Raw genomic sequence first — 26,767 nt, forward strand, 5'->3', positions numbered from 1 at the left:
AGCAGTTTTCTGACCCTTGCCAGCTCATGTACTGAGAGCGCAGGACAGTGAGCAACACAGACTGCAGTGCTACAGGCTAAATGTGTAAATGAACCTGCATGCCTGGATTCTGTAATTGCATTGCTAATAAAGGAACCAACATGGTTTAAAGTTAACTTTGTGTCACTTCTATGAACAGCAACACCTCTTGATTAAAATGCTGTATTAGGAAAACTGTCTTGTCTATGAAAAAAAACAAAAACTGTGAAAACTCTCCAAACACACTTATTACAGGAGATATTTAATGTACACTTAATACAGTTTTATATAACCAATGATATGAGCTAATAGGCCTATAATTTGGTGTTTGCTTTCCATTAATTCAAGGAGTTTTTCTCAGATGGGTAGCAAGTCTTTGCATATTTATTTTTCTGTTTGGGGCTGATAGAAATTTGAACATGCCAAAGTGTTCTTCACCTCCCAAGGCACTGAGCTCTATCAGTCATAATGACAACTTAACTTTGATGACTAAACACTACTTATGGCAAGGTTAATGAGAACAGACTTTTCCATTGTACAGGGAATTAAGTTTAGTATTTTTAGCAGAATGTTTCTGTATTTGAATTATATGGTTATGCACAAGAATGTGAAATAAAATGAAAAATCATGTAAAATTGAGAAAGACTTTGAAGAACACATTACTCCTTAACAGTGAATTTTGATTTAGGATTCTGTCTCAACCCAAAAAGCTGACCATGCCAACAGGAAAAAAAAATAAGGTGAACTTTGAAGGTCAGAATGGGACATGGGTTACTCATATAATGAGCTCTTCCTCTTCCCTTAGGAAAGAAATCCTTCCAGAAGCAGTGCTTCAGAAAAACTGTAACTATTCTGTCTTGCTTTGACCACTCTGACAAGGCAATCATTGACCACTCTGAGAAGACAATTGAGCACTAGCCCAGGTCCACCAGCCATGTCCCAGGTAAACAAGGTCTCAGGGGACAATGGTTTTTTGCAACATGCACCTTCCTTCAGCAACCTCCTTCAAGCTTCTCTTCTAACTGAGCTCTGTGCTGTGTCTCTCTCCCAACCTCAAATTTATGTGTTTGTGTGGACTTTGCCCCAACTACCCCAGACTCTGTGTTGGACGAGACCATTAATTCCTAGCTATGACTCAGATAAACATGTCGTCATGTAAATTTAAGCACAGCTGTCTTGGGGTGATTTTATGATGATTAGTCTATTCCCTGATTGCATGCTTCATGCCCAAAAATGGTTGCTGTAGCTTTAAGGTGGGTCTGGAAGGAGATGGGAGCCTTGAAGCTCTTCAGTGAGCTTTTCCAAAGCCTCACCCCCAGTGTCCATCATGCCGTGTGGGCTGGGTTTTTGCTTGGCTAGCATGGATTTTTTTGTTAGGCCAGGCAGAAGTTTTTCTTTGTCCTTCCTGGACTTGAAGAGGCTGCAGCAGCAATTCTTCAGCAGCACTTCAAAGTGAACTGGAGATCAGAGACTAGTGGGAAAGACGAGGGGCCTCTCTGTTTCAGCCTCACATCTTGGGAAAAGGTGAGACAGCAAGAGAAAGCTCACCTGCTTCCTCTGCTGTGAAGAGGGGGCTGACGTCAGAGACTCACCAGGTTTCACATCTGTTTGCCTGAACTGCTGCTTGAATCTACTGGGGGTTTTTTTGTTTATTTTCCCTGAAAACCCATCCCATTTTGTACACATAAGAGGCAAACTGCTGTTGGCTTTTTTCTTTTCCCTGGCATTTTGGGTTTTTGTTCCGGTGTGTATGTGGGCATAGGGGTGGAGGGGGCTAAGTTCTGACAATTCAATATCTAGCATTTATTTACTTTTTACTGTGCCATGTGGGCACTCTGTTTGTCAATAAATGGCTGGGGGTTTTTTTCACTTTCATCCACTAGTATTCATATTGACAAAAAGGGACTGTTGGAACTTTTTTTTTTCTTTTTTTAGAGGAAATACTCATTCCACAGTGTTTTTCCCCTAAACTTGCCTCTAAACCAAGAAAACAGCACAAGACTTCAGGAGAGAATTATTCTGATAGTCTACTGTTCCCTTTGGCAGCCTCTTTGGAGGCTTAACTGGACTAAACTGGAGCTTCTACTCTTTATGTCTCTTCCAACACTTATCCCAAACCTAGGTGTCAGGTGAGATCCAGCTCAACATTCTCAAATCATAGTCCACGTGAACATGTCCTCAGGGAACAATTATTTTATCCCCATCCCTTCCTTTGGCAATCCATTTTCAATCCCTGACCAAAGAAAGCGCTAGGATTTCTCTCTTTTCTCAAAGCTGAACATAACCAGATCCCTAATCATAGGTTCAGGCTGAGACAGCCCAAAGCCCCTAACCATCAACCAGATGGAAACTTCTCTGAAAATAATTCTTTCCTGCCCCACTCCAAATGGGTATTCAAACTTGGCCTGTTTCCTGCCCCTAAGCCTAATTGTAGCTACAACTTCAACTTTGGTTGAAGTTAGTTAGTCTCTGCAGAGACTAACTGAAGTCTCCAAGCCATAGCCATGATAAACAAGTTATCATAAGAAAATTCCTACAGCAGATCTTTTTATCAAAATGGAGCGCTTGTCTCTGCCTCGTTAAAAGTCTAACTTAGTCTGAATGCAAAGGATGGATTGAACCTTAGTTCCAGATCCTGACCTAGCGCCCAGAATAAAGAGATTTCAGGGAAGAAGTATTTTTGCAGCCTACCCCTTACTCTGGCTGCTCCTTTTCTGCCCCCCCACCAACTGTAGCCCCAGGTTTTATCTCTCTCCCAACCAGGTATGTAATGTTAACTTTAACCCTAATCCCAGACACCAGCTGAGCCTTCTCCAACACACCCAGCCATGGCCTGGATGAAAAATGTCTCCAGGAAGAATTCTTTTCATGTTCCACCCCTTTTTGGCAGCTCTTGGTAACTCCACACCATGTGCATTTCCAGGCATGATGAGCCTCATTCTCCTAATCCAACATTTAACTCTAAGCCCATCCCTCAGGCTGGGCTGAGTCTTGGCTCAAGGCTTCCACACATGACCTGGATGAGAAATTTCTCAGTGAAAATTCTGTCTGCAGACTACTCATCCCTTTTCTAGCTACTTGTTAACTTTGCCAAGGGTGGTGATTCTTGGATCAGGGATGCTCTAGTTGTTGTTGCTCCCTCCTTCCAGAAAAATAATGGGTATATGACTTAGTATTTTCAGTGAATTATGTACTGAGTTCACCTTAAAGCAACTCAGTCACGATCCATATAAGACAGCAAAATAGCTTATTGTTCAAGATTTTTTCAATTTCCTGTCACAACAACCTTGAATGTGCTTTTATTTGGATTCTGCTTATTTACCTGATCAGAGGCTTTATCTGCTTCTGCCATATCCATCTGACTTCTAATCTAAAGAATTTCTACAGCTGCAAGACACATGGCTTCAATATCGTTCAAGATAATCATTAAAAACCCTTGAAACAGGTATTTTGAGACTGCAAAGCAATAGTTGGGTTTCCTTCATGCCATGGCAACCGGCCATGGAGCTTTAAATATGGTGGTAAAGGTACTGTGTAAGGTATGTCTAATAGCTGTTGTGGTAAAACAAGGAATGTTTGCACAGTCAAGAGAGCTGACATTTAAAAAATTAAGTTTTGTCTCCATTCTTTTTGGTTTTGCCATAATTTTCTCTTTTTTAGTGTGTCATGTGTAATGTGTCGGTGTTATGCTGTGATCTTTGAGAGAATGGCATGAAAAAGATGATATTTTATATTAGCACTGCTGGAAGAGTCCTTGGAGTAACTTTGATCATATCTATTAATACAGTTGAAGATTAATACTAGACTAATATGTGTCGAAATTAGTTCCAAATAAAATGTTTGCTTTATTTGATGAGTACAGCCAGAGTGGTATATTTGTTCCCTACTGTTTTAATGAGTCACACAGACTTTCTTCAAAATATTTCAATTTGCTACAACTGTACGCCTATTTATGGCTACATCTCATTACTTCAGAATAAAAATATATTTATTCCTTTCAGATTAATTTACTTTACCAGCCGAATCAAACCGAAACTGGCTATTTCCAGGTGCGGAACCGCTCCCTTTGTTCTTTTTTGAGACAGAAATGTTTTTCCGACGAGCGCTCGGCTCTTCACGATGCTGCCACTTGGTGGTGCCCCGGCGCCGCAGTGAAAACCATCGTGTCAACCGCTTGGATTGTGGCACTCAGACCCACCAGGTTCTTGCGGTGCTTTCTGTAAAATGGACAATATTTGCTGTTCTGTGGCCTCGGTTTAATCTCTCTCTCTCTCTATGTATAGGTATAGGTATATGTATAAGTATGTATACATATATCTATATATCTATATATCTATGTATATACAAAACACAAAACATTCACTGTAGTTGAATGATGCCTTCAAATTTGTTATGCATATTTCCTTGATTGATGTATTTAAAACTATAACTACATTATGACTGTTCTGTCACCTCTATCTATATAGTGCGACATCCTAAACTTCTTAAAATACTTACAGAATACATTATTTGGGATGTTCGGGTGGCTCAAATGTGCAACCAGTTGCAACAACAACAGTTAATATTTTCTGAAAAATGAAAACAGTCCATGCTAAAGCATCCTGGACTAACTGATGTCCTTCTATGACAAGGTGACCCACTTAGTGGATGAGGGAGAGAAAGGCTGTGGATGTTGCCTACCTGGACTCCAGTAAAGCCTTTGGCTCCCACAGCACTCTCCTGGCTGCTGACGATTTGGGTGAGTGCACTGCTCACTGGATGAAATACAGGCCCAGAGAGTGGTGGTGAATGGAACTAATGCAGTTGGCAGCTGGTCACTAGGGGTGCTACTCGGGGATCAGTACTGCGTCCAGCTCTGTTTAACATCCTTATCAATGACCTCGACCAGGGGACCAAGTTGACCCCCAGCAAGTTGGCAGCTGACACAAGTTGTGTGGGAGTGTTGATGTGCTGGAGGGCAGCAAGGCTCTGCAGAGGGACCTGGACAGGCTGGATCGATGGCCGAGGCCAGTTTTAAGAGGTTCAGTGAGACTGAGTGCTGGGTCCTGCACTTGGGTCACAGCAACCCTGTGCCACACGCTTAGGACACGGTGTCTGGAAAGCTGCCTAGCGGAAAAGGAGCTGGGAATGCTGGCTGACAGCAGCTGAACATGAGCCACTGTGTGCCCAGGTGGCCAAGAAGGCTGATGGCATCCTGACCTGCATCAGAAATAGCTTGGTCAGTGGGACCACGAAAGTGACTGTCACCCTGCACTCAGCAGTGGTGAGGCTGCACCTCAAATGCTGTGCTCAGCCTGGGCCCCTCACTACAGGGACACTGAGCTGCTGGAGCGTGTCCAGAGAAAAGCAGTGAAGGAGCTGGTGAAGGGGCTGGAGCACAAGTCCTGTGAGGAGAGCCTGAGGGAACTGGGGGTGTTTAGCTTGGAAAAAACTGAGGCTCAGGGATCACTTTATTGCTGTCTACAACCACTTTTAAGGACGGTGTAGCCAGGTTGGGGCAGGCCCTTCTAGGAAATCAGTGACAGGACGAGAGGACATCACTTCAAGCTGCACCGGCGGAGCTTCACTTTGGAGATTAGGAGGAATTTCTTCACAAAAAGGGTGGTCAGACATTGGAATAGGCTGCCCACCCCTGAAGGCGTCTAAGAAAAGACTGAACGTGGCACTGAGTGCCAAGGTCTAGCTGACAGGGAGGTGTTCAGTCATAGGTTGGATTTGATGACCTCAGATTCCAACTCCTCGGCTTCGGCCGCTCCCGCTCCGTTCGCTGCCTGCCACGTCGAGATCGCTGCCTCCCCCGCGGGCACCGCCCTTGGCCGGGCCGGGCCGGGCCGGGAGGCGGCAGGAGGCGGTGGCGGGAGGCGCGGCCCCGCCCCGGCGCTGGCCGTGATGGGAAGAGGAGGAGACCCGGGCGGCCCCGAGGCTGAGGCGGCCGCGTCCAGCGGAGGCTCCGCTCCCGTCCCGCCCCGTCCTACCCCCACCCCCGCTGCCTCCGCTTCGGACGGGCCGGCGCGGCTCTCCCGAGGCCGCGATGCGCTCGGCCTGAGCGCGCCCTCGCCGCCCCGCTCGGTTCGGGCCTCTGCGAGGCCGGGGACCGCGATGGCTGCGGGAAGCTGGCAGGAGGCGGCGGCCCGGTGGGCTGAGGATGCGGCGGCCCGGGTGCGGGACGCCTTGTCGGGCGGGCTGGGACTGCTGCGGGCCGAGCTGGGCCTCGAACTGGGCCTGGACCCGCAGGCGCTGCCCAGCTGGCTGGCCCTGGCGGTCCCGGCCGCGCTGGGGCTCGTGTTGCTGGGGCTGCTGCTGGCCGCGGCCTGCGGGGGCGGCCTCCGCAAGAAGCCGGCGCGGAGCGCGGCCGTGAGGAAGGGTGACGAGGCGGTCGGCGCGGGCCTGGCGGCCGGCGGGGGCCAGGGCAAGTCGGCCGGCCCGGGCTCCGGGCAGCTGAACCTCAAAGGCGATGAGCAGAAGAAGCGAAACAGGAAGAAGCTGCCGGAGAAGGCGGCGCGGGTAAGAGGGGTGCGAGGGCCGGGAGGGCAGCGCGGCTGAGAGGCGAATGACAGCGGCGGGGCCGGGCGGGCTGCGGCACCCGGCCGGCTCCCAGGGAGGCGAGGGGCTCGCGTCTGGCGAGCGGCCCCAGCCCGGCTGCCGCTGCCCCGGCCCTGTCGCGGTGGGAAGGATCGGGGTGCCGTGGAGCGCTTCCCGAGCCGCCGTGCGATGTTTGCCTGTGGACGAAGGGTGTGGGGGTCCTGATTGCTCTGGAGCCGTCTCGCGTCGTCTGGGTTGTTTTGTTACTTTGAAAACCTGGAGGAGCAGCGCTGCCACAAGTAAACTGCACGTTAATAGCCCTGGGTGATGAGGAAAAGGCTGGCTTTTTGGAAGCGTTTTATTGTAAACAAAAATCATATGAAATCTGCTATTACTGTTATTATTCACTGAATAATAGGGTTACCAACCAGTAGTGGAGACCTTAGAGTGGCTTAGAATTTCAAGTCAGGAGTTGTAGTCTAGGCAGCTAAAGACTATTGGAAGTAGCATTCTAAACCGTATAAATGCTGTGATGATTCAAACTTGAGTAAGCATTTTGCTTTGTATTTTCAATGGAACGTGTTAGTGTCAACGTTGCTGTGAGTGTGCCTCAGTAGGAATGTGTCTGATTTAGTTATTACAGTAAGGATCATCTCCTTTAATAAGGAAATCTGTGTCTTAGCAGCCCCTTAAAAAGAGATCATGCCTGTAATTTATATTGTTTTAAATCCTCAATATGTAGTGTGGGAACCTTACACCTTTGACAGCATACACTTAAGAGAAAATTAGTAGAATGCAGAAATTGTCAACTGTCCTTTTAAAGTTTTGGGGCTTGAAGGGATTGCTTCTATAGCTTTTATATTGTTAGGATGTTTGTAATCCTATTTATGTCCAAATGGATTATAGGAATGAAAGTGTAACAGATGTCCCCTGCCTATTACAACTGTGTCGTATAATTATATCTTGCTCTATAAAATCTGAGTTGTTTCCCTAATGATGAGAGAAAGGAGAGACAATGGGTTTGTATCTTCATTTGAGTCTGTGACAGCATTGAGATTTGAGAGGTTTGGGAAACTTTTTAATGAGAGTGTAAGGCTAGAATATCTTAAACAGAAAAAAAAAAGTCTGCATATGCCATCAACCTGTCTTTGAACAGTGAACTACTGAAGTTGTTTCTGGAAGTTGCAAGAGACTGAATGCTGAGCCCCAAGAAGAGGAAACATGATTCAGAATCTTTCCAGTGTAGCTAGGTTCTCCATTTTGGGGAAGGCATGCTTTTAAAGATGTAATGTTTTTGCCGTCTTGAGAAGCAGATATTTCAGTGTCAAAAAGTGTTATGCTTTCTTGACAACAAAGACTAATCCTAGAAATTAAATCGATTTTGCTTCATCTATTTAGTTGAAACTCCAGTATGAAAACAAATCATAAACTCTTGCAAGTCATTGCTGAAGACATTAAAAATGCCTCCACAGGAGATTGACTGAATAGGTAGATATTACTCTTGACTTGGCAATGCTTTGTAGTATACAGCTTCATAAAAACAAACTTTAGTAATTTTATATAAAAAATAGCTGACATTTTTCATGAATGTAAATAATTGTACTCTATTGAGCTTGGTTTACATAGGCGTAGAATAAGGTTAAGGCAATGTAGGAGCAAATCTTTTTGTAATCAAAAGAGCAAGGTAGTTTTTAAGCTGTCATTCTGTATCATTAAAATTTTAAAAGTTATTTTTATAGTACTTGGTATTCATTATTTCCATTGTGTGATGGCAAAAATCCTACCTTCTTCCAGAAGGAAATGCACAAACTGAATCATTAATTGTAGGTGCAAATAAGTTTATACCAGTGACAAAGTTTAATAGACCTGCCTTGTGCTCATTTTCCAAGATAAGTTTAAAGACACCAATATTAGCATGCCCCAATGTTTTCTGACTTACATGTGAGAAATTCTCAAATAACGTTGGAAACTTAAAGATGAAACAAAAAATCTTACAGATTGCTGCCTGGTGATTTTCATCGTGTGGTTTGTGTGCTGTGATGCTAATAGCTGGGAGGGGAAAAGAGTAAGCCTATTACCAGTAGATTTACTACAGGGCTTGCTGTGCCAGGGTCTAGATTTCCATTGCAGGCGTTTCAGAAAGCTTAGAGCAACTGGTCTGTGGCTTTAAGAACACACTGCAGATGTCTAATTAAAAGCTGTAGGGTTACTTTAATACAGAATTCCTGAGCTCTCTGTATGGCAGGTGATGTGTAACACTCATCAGGCAGGATCAGAAGTGTTCTTCACTGCAGGTTTTCTGAGGATGAGTATCAATTGCTTTTTTTCCTTGCATGTGGCTTTATTCAGTACCTGTAAGTAAGGTACAACTTACCTCGTGTTCTTAGTTAAATGGGTTTCTTTGAGTAACACTGCACTGACTGAATGCAGTAGTATCTATGAGGTTCTGTTTATTTACTTGCTGTTAATAGATTGAGAAAAAAATGGAGCTGAAACTGTTTAGCATTCATTGACATTAAAGTTTACAGAGCCAGTTCTGGTTTTCAGGCTGATTGGAACAAGGTATCATGGTGTCTTTACATCAGATTCTGTGCAGTAAACTTGAAGCTGCTTTTTTCTTTTTTCATTTTTACTTTAACTCCTGCAAGAGGCAAAGGTCTTTGGCCTCATTAAGAATTTTTTTTTCTGTCCCTAAAACTTAATATTTAATTTTGATTCCTTCCCCTTCTGAATAATTACAGTGCCTCTCTCTCCTACTTCAGCAGAAAAAATTGAAGCTGTTCTTACATGGTTTCTGTGCAGTGTGCCAAACACCACAGAAACTTGAGAGTAGCCATCTTCTGTGCTCTGCTGCCACTTTAGGGAGCCATTCACACCATTCTCTATTTGTAGGTGTGGAAAATACCAAATTGACTTTTTACTTCCTATTGTTTGTCATGCACCTGGAGAATAAATGCTACACACTCTAGTAAAAGTATTTGCATTCATTTGAACAAGTTTCATATTTGGTCTGCTTGAAAGAACTTTCTGGGCTATGGCTGTTTATTGCTTATGTGCACTCAGATTGTGTGAAGACTTTATACTTTCAGCTGATACTCCTGTGTTGGTTCGTGTGTATGTTAGTGGGCAAAAGGCAAACATAGGGCTGTAGGATTCTTTGGGCCTCTGGGGAAATTGCTCAGTTTCTTTATGAAGAGAAGCTTGCAGAAAGCATTGGCAAACAGATTCTTTATTGCCCAAGATATTCTAAGAGGTGTCTTTATAATGTGTAACTGAGGGCTTTGGCTAATGCAGCGTTGTAAGATTGAGGTGATAGCAATTTCATTAATACTGTTTGAAGCATAAAACTGAGTTATCCTTTGCACTGCCATGTTTAAAGAGTATTTTTTGTTTTGACAGTCTAAGCAAAACCTTTTTTACATTTGGTGTGTCTTAACCTCCTCAAACGAATGTATGTGGAAAAAGGTTTATTTATTTAAGTATTGGAATTTTAAGATCCTCAGGCAAAAAAAGCATTCAATAATCAATACTGTTACTGACAGCATTACTTCTGCCTTATTGCATCTTGCCTGGCAGCTTTAAGATGAGGGTAAAAAGGATGGCAAATAATAAATTGCGCAATTTTGACTTAATTTTGTCAGTGGATATTTAATGTATTACCCATAAAGTTTTAAACTTTGGGCTATGGTTATCTTTTTAAAATGAAACATTTCTGAATACTGTAGAAAAACTTTCTTCCTTCTTGCTTCTGTTTCTTTCTTTGGTATATCCAAAAATGGTCACATGGATTTTGGTTACAATTCTATGATTCATCTGTGGGCAGAAAATAAATGTGGAAAGCTTCCACTGAAAAGGAGAGAATTACAATTAAGGGATGTATTTCTCCCAAATGTATCGGAGTCCAGGTTTTCTAACATATTTCTAAAGGTTGTTCTTTACATGATCAGATGATCAGACAGCATTTTGAACAGTCATGTGGATGGATTTTTCCAGAGGGTTTTTAATGGATATTAATTAGTTTATTAGTTTAGAGAACAAGCTGAAGTTTTTTGTTTGGTTTTTTTAATTTAAATATTAAAACTTCAATTTATTGAATAGTTGGGAGGAATTAAGAAAGTAGATTTCTCTTTAAGGTATACATGTAATAGCTAAGAAGCAGGGTACAGAATTTAAAAAGTTAGTTGGCTGTAAACTTTTTTGTTACACATCCAATACTAGATGCATCAAATATGTTGTCTAACTTTACTTCTAAACAGTCCGTGGAGAAAATAGGCACAAGAACTGAGTTTTGGCAATGAGTTATTTTCAAGATTAAATATCAGTTCTTTGGTATCCCTGTGGAATATACCAATAAGGTGGACTTGGTTGAGAAGAGCTTTTAGAGAGAGCTCCTAGACCAGACTTGTAAAATATACTTTGTTTTCAGAATGCTGAGGGAAATGTACTGCATATTAGATATGACAAGTCTAGTTTAAAGCTGGTTGTTGAAGGAGAAGAGGGGTTAGGTGACCTGATCTTTCAATTTCTATTTATAGTTGCTTTGAAGAAGTTGGCGTGCTTGCTAACTACAGTAAGCAATACTATGTTATGCACTAGTGAAATCATGCCAAGGGTGGTTTGTAAGCATAATACAACGTGGCAAGACTTAAATGCCTGTAACAGTTAAATTGAGGATCAGATCTAATATTTGAAGGAATAGGCCACGCTAAGTTGTGATATGGCTTTTGTTTTACTTGAAAACAATTAGGTTTGTGTGATGCAGAGTTATAATGGTTTTTGGGTTTTTAATAGCAAAAATAATAACTAAAGGTAATTGAGCTTGATATTTAGTTTGAAAGAATTGCGGGAATTAAAGCAGCTTTGAAGTAGCTATTTATGCTTATTTAGTTTTCAGTCATTCATGTATCTGAGTCACTCTGAACGTGAACCAGTGACATTTGTGTGGACTCTATCAATTACTATTCTTAACAATTGCTTTCCATGCAGTGAAATTAATGGCTGACTGTAGTAAAATATTTTCATCTCTTTTGCAGTTAAGCAGAGTAACTTCAGTCATAGTAACTTCACCATTTGTTAGAAGTAAATGATTTCTAAATTACTACATTTCTGTATGTGGTATGTGTAGGCTAAGGTGTATGCCTTTGTTGTCAAAAGCAATGTAAAGACTCATTTAATGATTGTCCAGAGTTCTAACTTTATATGTTGAATAATATATGCTAATTTTCTTTCCTTAATTGTGTGAGAGGGAAATGGTAGACTAATGTAACACCTGTAATCAAGTCTGTCTGAAAAGAACAGTGGGCTACCTTGCTTAGTCATGCTTCATGTTTGATTTCTAATTTCTGTTCTACTATGAAGTTTAACTTGTGAAGGAAGTGAGCTGGGAGGGATATGCATAGAGAGAACTTGCAGATGTTTGGTCAATGTAAAAATTATTTTTAAAAATTAGTCCTCTTGCTGAACTGCTACAAAGTGGTAATTGTGTTAATTAGATAATTTATGGCGTGTACAACTGTAGCTGTTCTGAATCAGTTTTCAGAACAGCTATAGGATTGTAAAAGCTGGTAAATTTCCGAAATTACCTTTTGTTTTGAAATTCCTGGATTGAATAGGAGTGAAATTAAATGAGAAGACCTGTTCTCTTTCCTTTCTCATTTCTGTGTTTGGTAAATAGAGAATTGCAGTAGATCCTTTGAACAACAATCCACAATTTGATCTCCTCTATTCAATAATCTTACAAGCATTTTTCCGTCAACAATTGCATTTCAGTAATTGTGTAATTTGAACTTTGCTTCATCTGCTTTCTCTAATTTTATTATTTATGCTCATTGTTTACACAGCCTAATGGACGCTCTTTCCTTGAGGTATCTGAAGATGAAGTAATACAAACTGTCCATAAAGACAATATAAAGCAGCCTGTGGACACAGAAAAGAAGAATGAAAAGGTTAGTTACGGCTACAAAGCAAAAATGTTAAAGTTTGATTTATAATATTTCAGTATCTAAGAATTCTGGTTTTGGTTTAAAATCCTGTTACTTATTTGAATGAAGAGGCAGATTTCTTATTGTGAAGAGTACTAATCTAATTTGGAGTTGAAAAGAGCTAAAGTAGTGTTTTCTTAACTTCTGAGACATGCCTTATCACAGAATGTTTGTCAAGGAAACCCCACTCCCAGCCCCCCACTAAACACTGATATCTCTGTTCATCATGTGACAGTGTTAAGCCTACAGAAATAAAGTTTGTTTCATCTTGATGGCTTCATGGGGATGCAGCATAATGATAGTATTGTTAAGTGCCTTGTAAATGGTCTACCAATTGGGAGACTACTATTCAAAGGATTTAGACCATGTGCCTGCTTATTTCTTTTGCCAGATGCATCCATTAGTAATTGGAATTCTTGATTTTTGATGATAAATGTGAGCTTTGAAGTCTGGTGCGGGCTTTTTTGTTACGCAAATTAAACAGCTATATTAAAAATATATTTTAAAACATCCATCTGCAATGTCTAATCTAAAAGGTAACCTTACTACTGGCAGTGTTATTTTTTGAACTGTGAGGACTAATCTTTTTTTTTTTTTATTACATATGCTGTCCTTTATGGGCAACATGGATATGCTTGGGCCTTTGATAATTTTTTGCTTGGTTCTTTTGCTAGCACTGTGCATAAAGTTTTCCCACTGTCATTGTTTTCTGACTTTTCTTCAATAAAATGCTTTTTTTGTAGCTATACTGAGGAAAAATAAAAGGTTGTGTATAAACTTTGCTGTGAGGGTGGTGATACACTGGAACAAGTTGCTGAGGGAGGTTGTGGATGCCCCATCCCTGGAAGGTTCAAGGCCAGGCTGGACAGGGCTTTGAGCGACCTGGTCTAGTGAAAGGTGTCCCTGCCCATGGCTGGGGTTGGAGCTAGATCATTTTCAAGGTCTCTTCCAATCCAAGCTTTAATAAATACACTTGCTTACCTTCCAATAACTTCTTTTGTTGTTAAAAGTTAACACTTTTGGCTAAAAGACTCTATCCTTTTAGTTTGCTGTAGGACTTTAAATGTTTTTGCAATTGGCAAATTGAGTGACTTTTCTGTGAAATAGGTTTGCTGTAAAGTTCCATGCTGTGTGGCTCTTCTTCTCCATGTTTTGTATATCAGACTGACTTTGCTGGTTTTTTCCCCAAGTACATACCACAATTTGAACCTGAATGAATAACTCTGTTTGCAGGTTTTCAAGTAGATTAGGTGTTTAAATCCTCAACTTCACATTAAAATTGCAGACATAGTGACCTGAATTTTAAAATGTGAAGCTGAAACTGCAGCCCTAGGAAATAAGTACCACTAAGCAGATGTGAATGATTATTCAAATTGTGGTTTCATATCACTTTGGGGGATCCTGGGCAAAAAATTAATTGGGTCAGGAGTAAATTGTTACCCTTCAATTAAAAGCATACTTAAGAACTTGCTTTGAACTACAGGTAACTGTACAGGCTTCTGATTATTTGGTAAGGCTTCTCAGGGGGCATCTATAACATTTGTAACATTACAAACCTGCTGAGGTTGTAGTGGGTCCTGTGTGTCTTTGTGTACCATCTTTGGGATGGATGGTGTTAGACGATGGCTGGGATTGAAGTTGTGTGTACATATATGAAAGCATATAACCTGTGGCCTGAAGGGCATAGTTATTTTTTTGTGCTTCAATGTATGTGCTTAGTGAAAGTCACACATCCTTTGTGTTTCTGTATTTCTTGGCTGCTTCAGGGTTGTGAGTATCATGTGTGTTTTCCTGCTTCATGGCAGGGGAAGCTTTGGGTAATGTCTGGGCTCTGGCTGTTCCCAAGGTTTATTATTCTGCAGTTAGTGACTTGCCACAGTACAGGACAGGGTTTTTTTAGTGTTTAGTGTAAGGGACTGTTCCCTAAGACATGAATCTGTGGATGAGATCGTGGGAAGTTAAAATGTCATCATCCATTCTGTTTGCAAGCACACAACTGCTTTGTCTTGAATACTAGAAATGATTACTCAGCTAGGGATCAAGAAGAAAGATTTATTTTTCTATTGTTCTTGCATGGGGCACAATGCATCCTAAAGACTTAAAAAAATTTGGCAGGCCTGCAGTATTCCTCATGTGCTCTTTGGCAGAGCCAACACTGGCATCTTTGTGTTTTGCAGAAGGTGACCTTCTGAATGCATAGACTTCTGCAGAATGACCAGCTGGCTTGCTCTGGCTTTAGCATCTCTTGCTGTTTCCATCAGTTTGATACTGAGATATCAACTGGTGCAGTACAAAGTTTAGCAGTTGGTGGGTTAATTGGATAAAAAAGGATGGTTCTGGTTTTTCAAAACAGGGTAACACAGTTTAGAAAAGTAAACGTGTTTTCAAGATTTGCATTCTAGATCTTTTTAAAAACAGTGTTTGTTAATCACAAACTTCTTTTTCAGCTGTTAAACTTTGACGTTTTCCTGAAAAGTATAAAATTTGATGGCAGTACTTCCATAGGAGCTAGTTATTTAAGGAAACTGAAGTTACAGTTTGGAAGAGTAGTCATCTTGAACTGTTGTCCAAGAGATTTCTGAAGTAATTGCAGGTCTTCTCTTAGTGCCAAAGGACAGTTGAGTAGTTACAGCTTTGTGGATAGAAACTTTCAAATCTCAAGTTCCGGTCTCAGTGTAGCTGCATATAGGAGACAAAGGTACAAACTTATTCTGTTTGTAATCTTTCCCTGTTTGAGCTTGAAGAGGCAATTTATAACTAATTTTAAAGCTAATTCTCATTTTCCTTTTTAATTCTTTCATTAGAAGTTGCCCTAGCATATAATTTGACTTGTTCATATTTTTAGAACCAATTCTTCTCAGGTTGCTTTTGAAACCAGCCCTTGTCTTTTGGAGGCTTTTCAGAAGTTAGTTAGCTGTGTGTGGGCAAAGGTAGTCTGCTGAGCAAATGAAAATTCCATTTGGGTGCATCTACAGTTTGGGTCTCCATGTACATGAAACCATGAGCTAACTGTTCAAATCAGTTCCCTAAACTTTATAGGAGTGGTGATGCAGCATTGCATATAAGCAGTGAATTTTTTATCATCTCTGCTGCACTAACAAGCTATACTGCTCTCAGTACCTGTATTGAAGCTGTGGATTACTCTGGGGATGTGGTAACTCTAAGGCATATTAACTGAGTGATACTGGGGGGGGCCCATAGAATATCTGCAGCAGATGTAGTAATAATTTAGGTGTTACCAGTTCTGAATTCTAGAGAGATTGTTAGACACTTCTTGGGCATTTAAGACTAGAAAACAAAATCATGGGAACTCAGGTATACAACTGGCAATTTCTAGTCTGACTCTGGCAGATGTAAGCCAGAAAGACATCCAACATTCTTAGAATATTTAAGAGACAGTAAATAAGTGAATAGTTCCCCTTATAACATTTGAGTGGATAACCATATTTCTTTTTAAAGCCTTGTTGGTTTTCATTCATGTTTACCTGGTAGTTCTTTTGCCTTTCTTCACTAGGTTGTAAAGCTTTTCAGTACTGTGTTTTCTTTCTAAGAAGGTAGTCAAGCCAATTTGCTCCAAGGCTTTCTGCAATATATTTTCTTCCAATATCTTGATTTTTTTTCTCAATACTATCCTTTCCACACTCTATATAGTTACCTGGTTGCACCAAAACTATTTGCAGTTTTGTCTGCAAATAGTCTGCATCTGTCATGTCTGTTCCTATTTGTTTAGCTTAGCTCTTGCATCCAAGAAGCCATAATGATGAAACCTTGAGGGAAAAAAAAAGTTTGGAAAGTAGGGGCTCTAATCACAGCTTGTGTTTTGAAGTAATTTCCAAGCTGGACTTTTTTTTAAGGAGTTGCTGGCATTATTTATTTCTCCATGTGTAACTTTATACTTCTGCATAAAACAAATTTTGACAGAGTGGCATCTGCCTGCTAAACAGCTCATTACTCCTCTGTGACTGCGATGCTGCCAGCATAGCTGCTTCTGCCTGGCTTTGTACTCTGTAGTATAAGTAATGTTCCCCCCACCTGCCAGTTCTGTGCTGCATAAGTCTTTCACAGAAGGTTGTTCAGGAGAATCTGTTTTGAATTTATTCCTGTATTTTAGGTGGGGAGGGAGTTCTGAATCAAGTGATCAGTCAGTAATTATTAAGAACATGTTTTATTTTTATTCTAGTCAAAGAAAAAAAAGAAATCAAAGGGAGATTCCAAAACAGTTCAGGATACCTCTCGTCTGGATGGAAAGGAAGTTGATGAAGGTACTGAACACAAACATACACAAAATGTAAACATTATGGCTTAAGTACTGTTGAAGATTTACTTATGTTTGCTTCATAAAGAAACATAAGAAACTCCTAACTCCATAGTCACATATTGTATATGGAAATCTGATCTTTGAAACAACATTATTTAGTAACTTCAACTGATTTTTTAAAGTCATCTTATAAAAACTGAGAAATTTGATAGTAAGGTGTTCATGCTATTCATGTTTTGCTTTGTGAAGCCAAGTATTATCACAGAAAAACTTACCTTTGGCCATTTGTGTTTTCAATCTAAGGTTGAAGCTGACTGGTTAAACTTCCCTCAGACTTCTGTTTGATATGATACAAGCTAGAAATCTTTTCTTCCTCTCTGACTTAGTGATGTTTTCCTTTGGTGATGTTTTAGGAGCTTGGGAAACAAAAATCAGTAACAGAGAGAAGCGTCAGCAGCGTAAACGTGACAAGGTGCTGAACGATGGTGGCTCAGGAGAATTAAATCTCCAGGGCGTAGAAAACACGGTTACTGTATCCATTGAACAGCTGATGCCTACACCATCACTTCCAGTTGGTCTCAGAAAAAATAAAGGTATGCTTGATAGGTCTGTGAATGTGTCCTAGAAAGATAACTTTACTTGAATGCTTAAATAGTGACTCTGTTTTGGATGCATGTTAGGTATATTTGGCGGTGAAACTCTTGAAGAAAATATTTCAAGCTGTGTAGCAGTACTTTCTCATTGTGCAAAACTCCCTATTTTCTAGCCTCATTTTTGGGGAAACTCAAGAGTGTTTTGGAGCCAGTGGCTAAGGCACTGGCCTGCATCCACACTGGTGTGCTGCTGGTTGCTGCACAGCTGCATAGGCCTGTCCCTGTTCCTTCACTTGTGCTCTGTGACTGTGCCCTTTGTTTTCAGAAGCTTCAAAGGCATCCTCAGCACTGCTGCAGGCAGCACCAACTCCTTAACTTTTTGAGTGCTTCCTTGTGGGAAGGTTATGCCTCTGAAGTTCTCTTAAAATATCATGCACTGCTTAACACGTAGGTATTTTTTTCCAACGTAGATTTAGTAGTATCCTGTACTAAAGCTGTTCATAATGGTAAGGCACATGTGGCTGAGATTTACTAGTCAGTTACTGTAGCTGAAGATTCAATAGATGCTGCTGCTGTCTTTACAGAAACAAAAGATAGCACGGGCTGGTTTAAAGCATGTGTAGGCACAGGAATTCCTATTTGGGTAAAACTGAGAAACAGGTGCTTTACTTAAATGAAACTTAATGTTCTAGCAAACAAAGTGACAAAAAGACTGAGCCGAACACCTGTCTGGTACCTTGAAACAATTTATCGAAATTTGTATGCCTCACCCTCCTGTTTCATTGAGGCTCATTTGCACCTTGACTGAGTGCATAATTGTTGCCCTGAGGACTACATCAGCTGTTTCCTGCCTTTTTTTCAGTCCGTTTACACAGGGCTCCAAGAAATGGTAATTCCAACTGTCTTTATGCGCTGTTGCTAACTATAACAACTGTAACCTCTCCAGTGAGAATCCTTTAAGTATCATACTTTTTTTGTATCTTATGTATCACCTTGTACAAGACTAATGCAAAAAGAATTTAGCTGTATCCAGTGTTTTCATGGTGAGGTAGAAGTTAGAAATAGTTACAGGTCTGAAATACTTAGAGCCACTCTTTGCTTGTAAATAACAACCCATGTTTTAGGCTTGTGCTCTTTGTTCATTGGGAAAGTAGTTTAAGTTCTTTGAAATCTGCAGTTATTTGGTATATGGGTCCTAAGTCACTTTGAGAGCATTCTGTCTGCAGCATAAACACAAATAAAAATATAGCATTTTAATTTTGTCCTTAAGTTTTCTGTAAGTGTCTTAACTTACTGTGAGGAACTAATATATTTTTTTCTTAAAATATTAGTAATGGATTTTTAGAAGATTTTTACAGGTGTTGCTTTATAAAAAATCTTAATCTAGCTTTGTTTCCTCTTCTTAATCAGGTGATGCACTTTTGAATGCACAGATTAACAGTTCTAAACCTGCAAAGGGGGAGTCATCAATTCCACAAGGTAAAAAGTTTTTATTATTGGGCATCCTAAGTAACTAGAGAAGTATTTTACAGAAGTGAAAACAGCAACTGTCAGTGCAGGATTTTGAGTTACTGACATAGAAATTTACTGTACATCTGGCTCTTTTGGCTATGCAAATATTATACTTCTAAGTTGCAGTTATTTCTTAAGAAATTGAAAACAGTTTCTGTTACGTGTAGAAATACAATTCGGTATTTTAAATTTTCATGTAGATGACCTATTATAAAAATCTTTATGTACAGAACAGTAATATTTATTTTTAAGCTCTGCTGAAAAAAAATTTATGCTAACTTTTCAGACTGACTCACTTATTTGTGAGTTAATTAATTATTTTCTCAAAGAAACCCTGGTACAGATAACTACAGAGAGTTCACAAGTCCTGATTATTGTTTACACGTGTTTCAGGTTGAATATATAAGTTACTCAGTTCTTTACATTCTCCTTTGAGATGCATAAATACATTAGTTTTGAAAGTTGTTACATATAAATATATGTTTATGAAAAGAATATACTTGACATATGTCATACACAAAACTTAAAATATTTGACTAGTAAATCCTAACAGTTTTGTAATAACAGATACTGCTATAATAATACTTGAAGTGAATTAGTTTGACATAATGAAATCCAGATGGTTCTTACTTACATATAGCCAACATTAGCTGTGTTGCCTTAATCCAAAATAACTACTATAAATAAGTCAACAAATGAGTTATTAAAAGCACACAGATCCAGAAAGTGAATTCCTTTCTGCTTCTTTTTGAGAGTTTTACTTCACACTCAAACTTCCTGTACCATGGCACAGAAGGAGGGTGCTGTATTCTTCAGAGATGCCTGATGGGAACACAGGAGAAAATAATCAAGTTTTTCAGTAAGGGGAAGGTCATGAGGAAAAAAGCTTTTCATGAGAGAGTTCAAAGCATCTCTGGACAATCAGCCTTTATGGTTTCCAGAACTTCAGTAATGCAGTATAATTTTGAAGTTAGCTGTGCATTGAACACAAGGTGGGACTAGGTGACTTTGGGAGATCCTTTTCAATCTTCAGTTTTCTGTGATTTAGTGAGAACTGGCTGGTCATTTAGAAGTTAGTTTTTGACAAAAGAGTAATATACAGAGAATAATCAAGCTCCTGCTTCAGGACCTCAGCTGCCTTTTTGCAAAGTTGCAAAAAGGTTTTTCTAGCAGCTGCAGTTTGGTTTCTGTCTCTTCAGTATTCTTTTGTTGCCTTTCCCTGAGACTTCATATTACTCTAGGAGGACATTGACTGACAGGAGCAATGCTAGTGCTGTAGAGAAAGGGCAGTGGTTTTTGTACAGCAATGGTGACCTTACAGATGTCTGTGTTTGGAATTGATTTTTCTGAGAAAATGTAGGCATATCTCACCTAATTAATTCTATGTCAGTGAGGCCAGCTTGAATTGGGCATGTTGATGCTGCCTGAGTTACAAGTTCATTTGAGAAATAAAATGTTTGGTCTGTATTTTTTTTGGCATATGATACTGACTTGTGCATAAGGGTTTGGCTTACTGTTTAAGTGTTACACTTGTAATATGCAAATATTTCTTAATTGCTTGTAGAAGAACAGTTCTTCTGTTTTTTCCACTGCATATATAAAAAGATAAAGGGGATTTGATATACAAAGCACTTTGAAAAAGATTTGTGATATATAGGAAGGGAGGCTGGATGCACTAGCCCTTATATTTTATAGGGACATAAATTTTAAAAATTCCATTATGATCTTTGTCTCAGTGTACTGCTGACTTCTCAAAGAATACATTAAACTTGCAGTGGTTGGTAATTTCTCGTGAGGGTAACTTGTAACAGACATTCTTGCAGTGTTGTGGTCTTTTACCTTATTTATAATATTATTCACTATTACCTTAGTGAATCATAAAATATGTTACTTACAAATTGAGTGCTACTATGATTTCTGTCTCTCACTGTGAGGGACTCTATGGTCAGTATGATACCTATGCTCTTTGTAAATCCTGTGTAGTGTTTGGGAAGTATTTTCTAATATTTGGTAATTTTGTCTACATCCTGCTTGGAGAACTGCTGCATGCAGTTATGAAACAGAAAATACTCTCCATTTAGTGCATGGGTTTTTCCAGAAGTCATCCCCATAGTCCTCTCTAAGAGAAATTAGCTGACAGTGTTGAAGTACCCTCCCCACCCTTTTTCTAATCTAGAGACACCAGTTCACCCACACCAGGTTCAAGCCCTATAAAGAAAGGGATGAGGAAAGAGAGTACAGTTGGTGCTGTTTTTTCCTCTCTCTTCAAGTTAGTAGACAGATGGTGCATATCATCTGAACTGGAAAATCAGCTGAGACAGAGCAGCAGCCCTGTCTGTATCACACTTGTGTAGCAAAGCTTCTGTTCACTCAGGGGTTTTTTATTAAGTGAATGTGCATATAAGTGATATTTTAATTCTTCATCCAGTTGTTATTTTAAATAATCCTTTTATTCTTGTTGTATTTAAGTTTCTCCGGGATTGAGTGAAAGCCACACAGTAAATGGAGGAAGCTGGAATGAGAAGTCTGTAAAAATCTCCTCACAGATTGGTGTAGGGGAGGAGAAATGGACATCTGTTCCTTCAACTGCAGCTGGGAAGAGGAAGACTGAGACATTGGCTTGGGGCCAGGACACTGGAGATGCTAATGGAAATGGAAAGGACTGGGGTGTAAGCCTGGTAGGCAGGCCCTGGAAAGAGCGTTCTTTGTTCACTCCTATTGGTAAGCTATTTCCAAGAACTTGCTTCATGTAAGCAATTTTACATAAATGTATTTGTCAGTAGTGGATCTCTGAAATATTTTCATGTTTATATATTAAAAACATCTTGACGTGGTCTAGTGAAATGTTAACTGAACAATTTCTGTTCACTGTAAGTTTGATGGCTTAGCATCTTTGTTTCTGTGTACAGTTAAACTGGGTTTTTTTGAGTTTATCTGACAAAAAATTATTTCTGTGAAGGAATGTAATGTTGTATATCACTTTCATAAAATTCTGAAGATGATTACTAAGCCATTTTGAAGCGTAATTTCTTTTAAATTATGCTTTAAAAGCTAGGTTGGATTCTGTTGATCCAACATGATAAAATTAATTGTGTATGGTTTTGGCAGGTGTTTTTTTAGGCCCCAGGCATAAACATTGTTTAACTCTTGTCACAGTGTTACACTGTTCTTCTCATTAGAAACTGGTTTATTTTAGTGCTCAGTACAATTTTCTGCCTCTTTTTCTTGCGCTGTCCATAGTAATAATGGAGAAGAGATTTCTTAATTTCTCTCTGGGCAATATTCATCAGCTTATTAGTAAATGCTGTAACATAGCCCTTCCCACTGTTCAGTCTAAGTATCCTCATCTCTTCTGGTAAGCAGTGTTCCCTTGTCATCAGCAGTGTTACCTCAGTCTTGTCAAGTAGCAGCCAGCAGCTGAGCCCCATCCAGCCACTCGCTCACTGTCTCACCAGCAGGGGAGACATTGGAAGGAGAAAAGCTGGAAAACTCCAGTGTTGACATAAGGACAGTTTAATAGGGAAAGCAAAACCTGTTCATTCAAACAAAGCAAGGAAATAATTCTCTACTTCCCATGGGCTGGTGGGTGTTCATCCAACACCAGGAGAGCTTCAAGCGCTTCATCACATGTTTGTAAAGACAAACACCATGACTCCAAATGTCCTTCCCTTCCTCCCCTGACTATATACTGAGCATGATGCCACATGGTAGGGAATATTCCTTTGGCCAGTTGGGGTCACTTGTCCAGGCTGCGTCTCTTCCAACTTCTTGTTGGGAAAACTGCAGCTCCAGTTGGGAAAGGCAGCTCCAGCTGCCTTGCTGCCAGCAATACAAGAAGTGGGAAAGGCCTGGGCTCTGTGTGAGCACTGCTCAGCAACACCTCTGTATTACCAATCCTGTTTTCAGCACAAATCCAAAACACAGCCCTACCCCAGCCATAATCTGCAGAAGTCTAGGCCTTCTTTTATTTCTCTGGCATATTTCGAAATTAAGTTCCTGAGGCTAGATTTTATATACCCTTGGGAGCTTTACTGTTGCCAAGTAGAAGTGAAGGGCTTTTTTTCATGTTCTGGCTAGATGTGTTCTGCTGTGTATTCTTACAAGGCATTTTGTAGTGACTGACCAACTTTTTGTTGGTTTTGTTACATCTGGTAACAAATGAATATTCTACTGGTAAAATGAATATTTTTTTGGGTGTAGGAGAGCAGTGAAAGGAACAAGGCATTTTGTAGTGACTGACCAACATTTGTTGGTTTTGTTACTGTTGGTTTTGTTACATCATGTCTATCAATCTGATTTGCTTCTGGTAAAATGAATATTTTTTTGGGTGTAGGAGAGCAGTGGAAGGCTTCCATGATGACCTCACTAATGCTTTCAACACTGTCTCTCACAGTGTTGTTGTATCCAGACTAGAACAGGTGTAAACCTGATCAGGCCCAAGGTAATGGTCAGTGAGTCCTACTCTCCCTGGGGGCTGGACAAGGAGAATGTCACAAGGCTCTACTTAGAACTGTCCTGTTTATCATCTTTGTAAGTGAGCTGGAGGAGGCAACCATGTCATTCATATCCAGGTTCCAGATTATCTCAAACTTGAATGTGGGGGCAGGAGTCAGTTGAAATGGTCCAGGTCAGGGATCCCATTCAGAAGGACCTAAACCTGATGGGAGTAATGGGCCAACAGGAACCCAAAGAAGTTCAGTGAGGATAAATGTCAAGTGCTGAATCTGCTTGGAAGCAATCCTGGCTGGATATTGACTGCCTGGCTTGCAGCTTTGTGGATAAAGGGGTCTTGGTGGGCACCAAGGTGGACATGAGCCAGCTGTAGATCCTAGTAGCAAAGGAAACAAACAATACACTGGGATGCATTAAACAGGAGTCAGTAAATTGGGGGTTAGTGGCTGTCTACTTTTTGGGCAACATCTGGAATGCCTATCCAGTTTTTAGCCACTTCTCCCCCAATTAAGTAAAGGTAATTCTAAATAAAAGCCACTAGTAGTTTTTACTGGCCATTCCTGCTTATTTTCTGCCTTATATATAACAGTCTAGTATGTCTTTGTTTTTAAGCAGTATCTCCTATTCATCAAAAATTGTTCTGAATTTTATTCCCTTCTTTAACATATATATATATATATAATGTACTCCAAGCTGTGTTCCATCTACATGTACTTTTCAAAAATTAGTGATTGCAGTAATGGGAGGAATAACAGTATGGGGCTCAAAAAACAATTGACTTCTCTTTTGTGAGAAGCTTATATTTAGAAAAGGCTATAAAGGGAAGATGGTCTTGGAAAGCTTGAAAATTGTTTCAAGCTGTATGTTGATAAAGTCACATCTCTATCAGCACTAATTAATGGCCTCAGTTATGTGAAGTGCCATCATGGCTGGACTAGCCAGTGTTTTTCTGATCCAATTCATAATTAAATAGCTAAATTTTCAACATTGCCAGCAGTGTGTGATGCTCTTTTTATTTTTTTTGTCCCCTTCCCCACAGCTGCTTGGAATGTGGATGCAAGGATTAATACCTCTGAACAGAATTCTACTTCTTTCTCCTCATTTGGATTAACTCCTGGAGTTTCTGGTATGTGTGCCTTTCAAAAGATTTTTCCACTCTCTTCTACTCCACCAGTGGAATAGAGTTTGCCAAGTGATACTAATGTGCATTTTTTCATATTTCTTGAAAATAGTACTGCAAAGAGGCAGAAGACACTTAAAAAGCTATTTTCTTATGCTGAAATTATGCAGTAAACTGTATTAAATTGATAATCAAAACCTAGATCAATCACAGAATATTAGCAAGAAGGTTGGAACTAGAAGGGTTTGGAATGAGGTGATCTTTGTATGTTCTAACCCAAATCATTCTATGATTCTGTGATTTTTTTTATTTAGCCGCCTTGTTTGTGTGTTAACTCTAAATAATGGGCATAAGAGGTTTCATAGCATTGCAATATCTCAAGTTAGAGATCTGAAGATTGTTTTCTAGGAAAGCCCATTTGCCCCAGTATGTGGGGGAGTTTGTTATTTGATGATTGATTTTTTCCCTATGAAGGAACTAAATCACTACTTTGAAAATATGTTCCATAGGCAGGATTTGAAGTCTTGAGTCTTTTCTCTGTATGACAAATGGAAATACTGAAGGTCTGGGGTTTTCTTTTTTAAAGGGTTGTATGCTGTAGAGTACAAACCTGTCTTCATAATAAATCTTGTGTGTTAAACAACTAACATAAGTCCTACAATGATTTATTATGCAATAAAGGGATCATATGTCAGGTTTTTTGCTCTTGCTTGCTTACACCATGAGCTTGGCATGGCAGTTTTCCTTCAGAAGTAGCTGGCTGAGTGCTTATGTATTTAGGCTACATTTGCTCATATTGCTGTTTACAGGCTTTTAACTGTTGAACTGAGGCTTTGTGTCCAGCATCTTAATTGTACAGAGAATTTTAATTTTAAAAAAGATCCCAAGCACCCACCTGAAACCAAGTTCAGTGTCTAAGCTAAAACTTATGGCAGTTTATTTAATAAAGTAGGATGGCACGCTGAGCTAAGATTCATCTACAATACCACCATTTCAACTTCAAGAGAAACAATTTTCTTTGGTGCACCTTAGCCAGCAATGTTGTAATGCAAAATGACCACAAAAGAAATGAGAACATGCCCATATTTCTGTCATCTGAGGTATCTTTTGCAGAGGTGTATGTAAAATAGAGACCCACGTTCTATTGAACCAAATTTCAGACGTTTCATCATACAGTAAAATATTAATTTGTTTAATTCTTACAATTAGTTTTTGTTTGTTTTACTCTTTTATGAAATTTTGTTTGCTGTTTATTTTTCTGAAAACAGTTAAGTTAGATGTGTAACACCTTCTGTTATCATGACTGGTATTGGCCTTACTGTTGTGCATCCTGCTGCTTTTATGTTCTTGAAACCTTTGTTTAAATGAGAAGTGGATTCTTAGTAATGTATCATTTGTTTGATCTCAGTGTAATTAATGAGGTTCATTTCTAGTGATCTCTTCTTTTAAGCTTTTTCCTGTAAGAGATCTTATTGATAGAGGGTAACAATTTTATTACCCATAAAATTTCTTTGTGTTTTTGAGTTTGAGGAGACTGCTCTTACTCACTGTTCTTATCTTTTTTCTTATCTTTTTAAGTTCTTCTCATGACTTTATTTTGTCTTCCTTCTTCTGCTTCCTTGTTTTCTGAATATACCTTATGCACAAGACCCTACTAGTTCTCCTGTCTTCTGCAGTCGTTAAAATCTGGCACTTTTCTTTGAGCCTTTTGTTTTCCTTTCCTACTTTGATTGGACTTCCTTCCCCAAGAAAACTTCAGGAAGCTTGTTAACTTACAATTACAATTTTATTTATTCCCTTTCAGGTTCCAACAGTGAATCAGTTTCTCAGGCTGGTACTTCTGATTTTCAGTGGGATTTAAGTCATGCTCAACCCCCTGTTGATGATGAATGGTCTGGGTTAAGTATGTTCCTCTAAAATGTTCATTAACAAAATGTTAATTACTGTGAAGTGTAGTTATTTATATTAGCTAATTGCATTATACAGTGGTGGGTATCTGAGAAAAAACCTGAAATACTTGAATTCTGTAAGCTAATAGACAGTTTGAAGGAATTAAAAATAAGTATTTTAATAAATTCTGATAGGAAATGGTTGGTTTTTAGGAAAAATACTTGGATATTCAAACTCAGAAGTCAGAGTGCTCATGCATTTTAAGGCAGAAAAATCTTTGTAGTGAAACAGTCTTGCTGCAAGTGATAAGAAAAATCTATTGCAAGTCTGCAAAATATGTATTTAGTAGATAGAACTTGAGTCAGTTCATTTTTATATGTTTGTGCCTTACTGGAAAGTTAAGGCAACATCAGACTCTTGT

At 39.6% G+C, this 26,767-nt stretch overlaps 1 protein-coding gene across 2 annotated transcripts in view; it reads left to right on the top strand.

Annotated features, from left to right (window-relative positions):
- Window positions 1-5,916: 5,916 nt before the first annotated feature.
- Window positions 5,917-26,767, top strand: part of MTDH (metadherin) — a 36,035-nt gene continuing 15,184 nt past the window's right edge. For both annotated transcript variants that reach the window (XM_039706037.1, XM_039706038.1), the window contains exons 1-8: window positions 5,917-6,522; window positions 12,381-12,485; window positions 16,702-16,783; window positions 17,193-17,372; window positions 18,783-18,851; window positions 21,354-21,605; window positions 24,376-24,462; window positions 26,261-26,359. In XM_039706037.1, coding sequence (XP_039561971.1) covers window positions 6,118-6,522; window positions 12,381-12,485; window positions 16,702-16,783; window positions 17,193-17,372; window positions 18,783-18,851; window positions 21,354-21,605; window positions 24,376-24,462; window positions 26,261-26,359 — 1,279 coding nt within the window. In that variant the 5' untranslated portion in view covers window positions 5,917-6,117. The remainder of the gene's footprint in view (window positions 6,523-12,380; window positions 12,486-16,701; window positions 16,784-17,192; window positions 17,373-18,782; window positions 18,852-21,353; window positions 21,606-24,375; window positions 24,463-26,260; window positions 26,360-26,767) is intronic.

Source organism: Passer montanus, unplaced genomic scaffold (assembly GCF_014805655.1).
Source record: "Passer montanus isolate IOZ18808 unplaced genomic scaffold, ASM1480565v1 scaffold19, whole genome shotgun sequence".
Classification (NCBI taxonomy): Eukaryota; Metazoa; Chordata; class Aves; order Passeriformes; family Passeridae; genus Passer; species Passer montanus.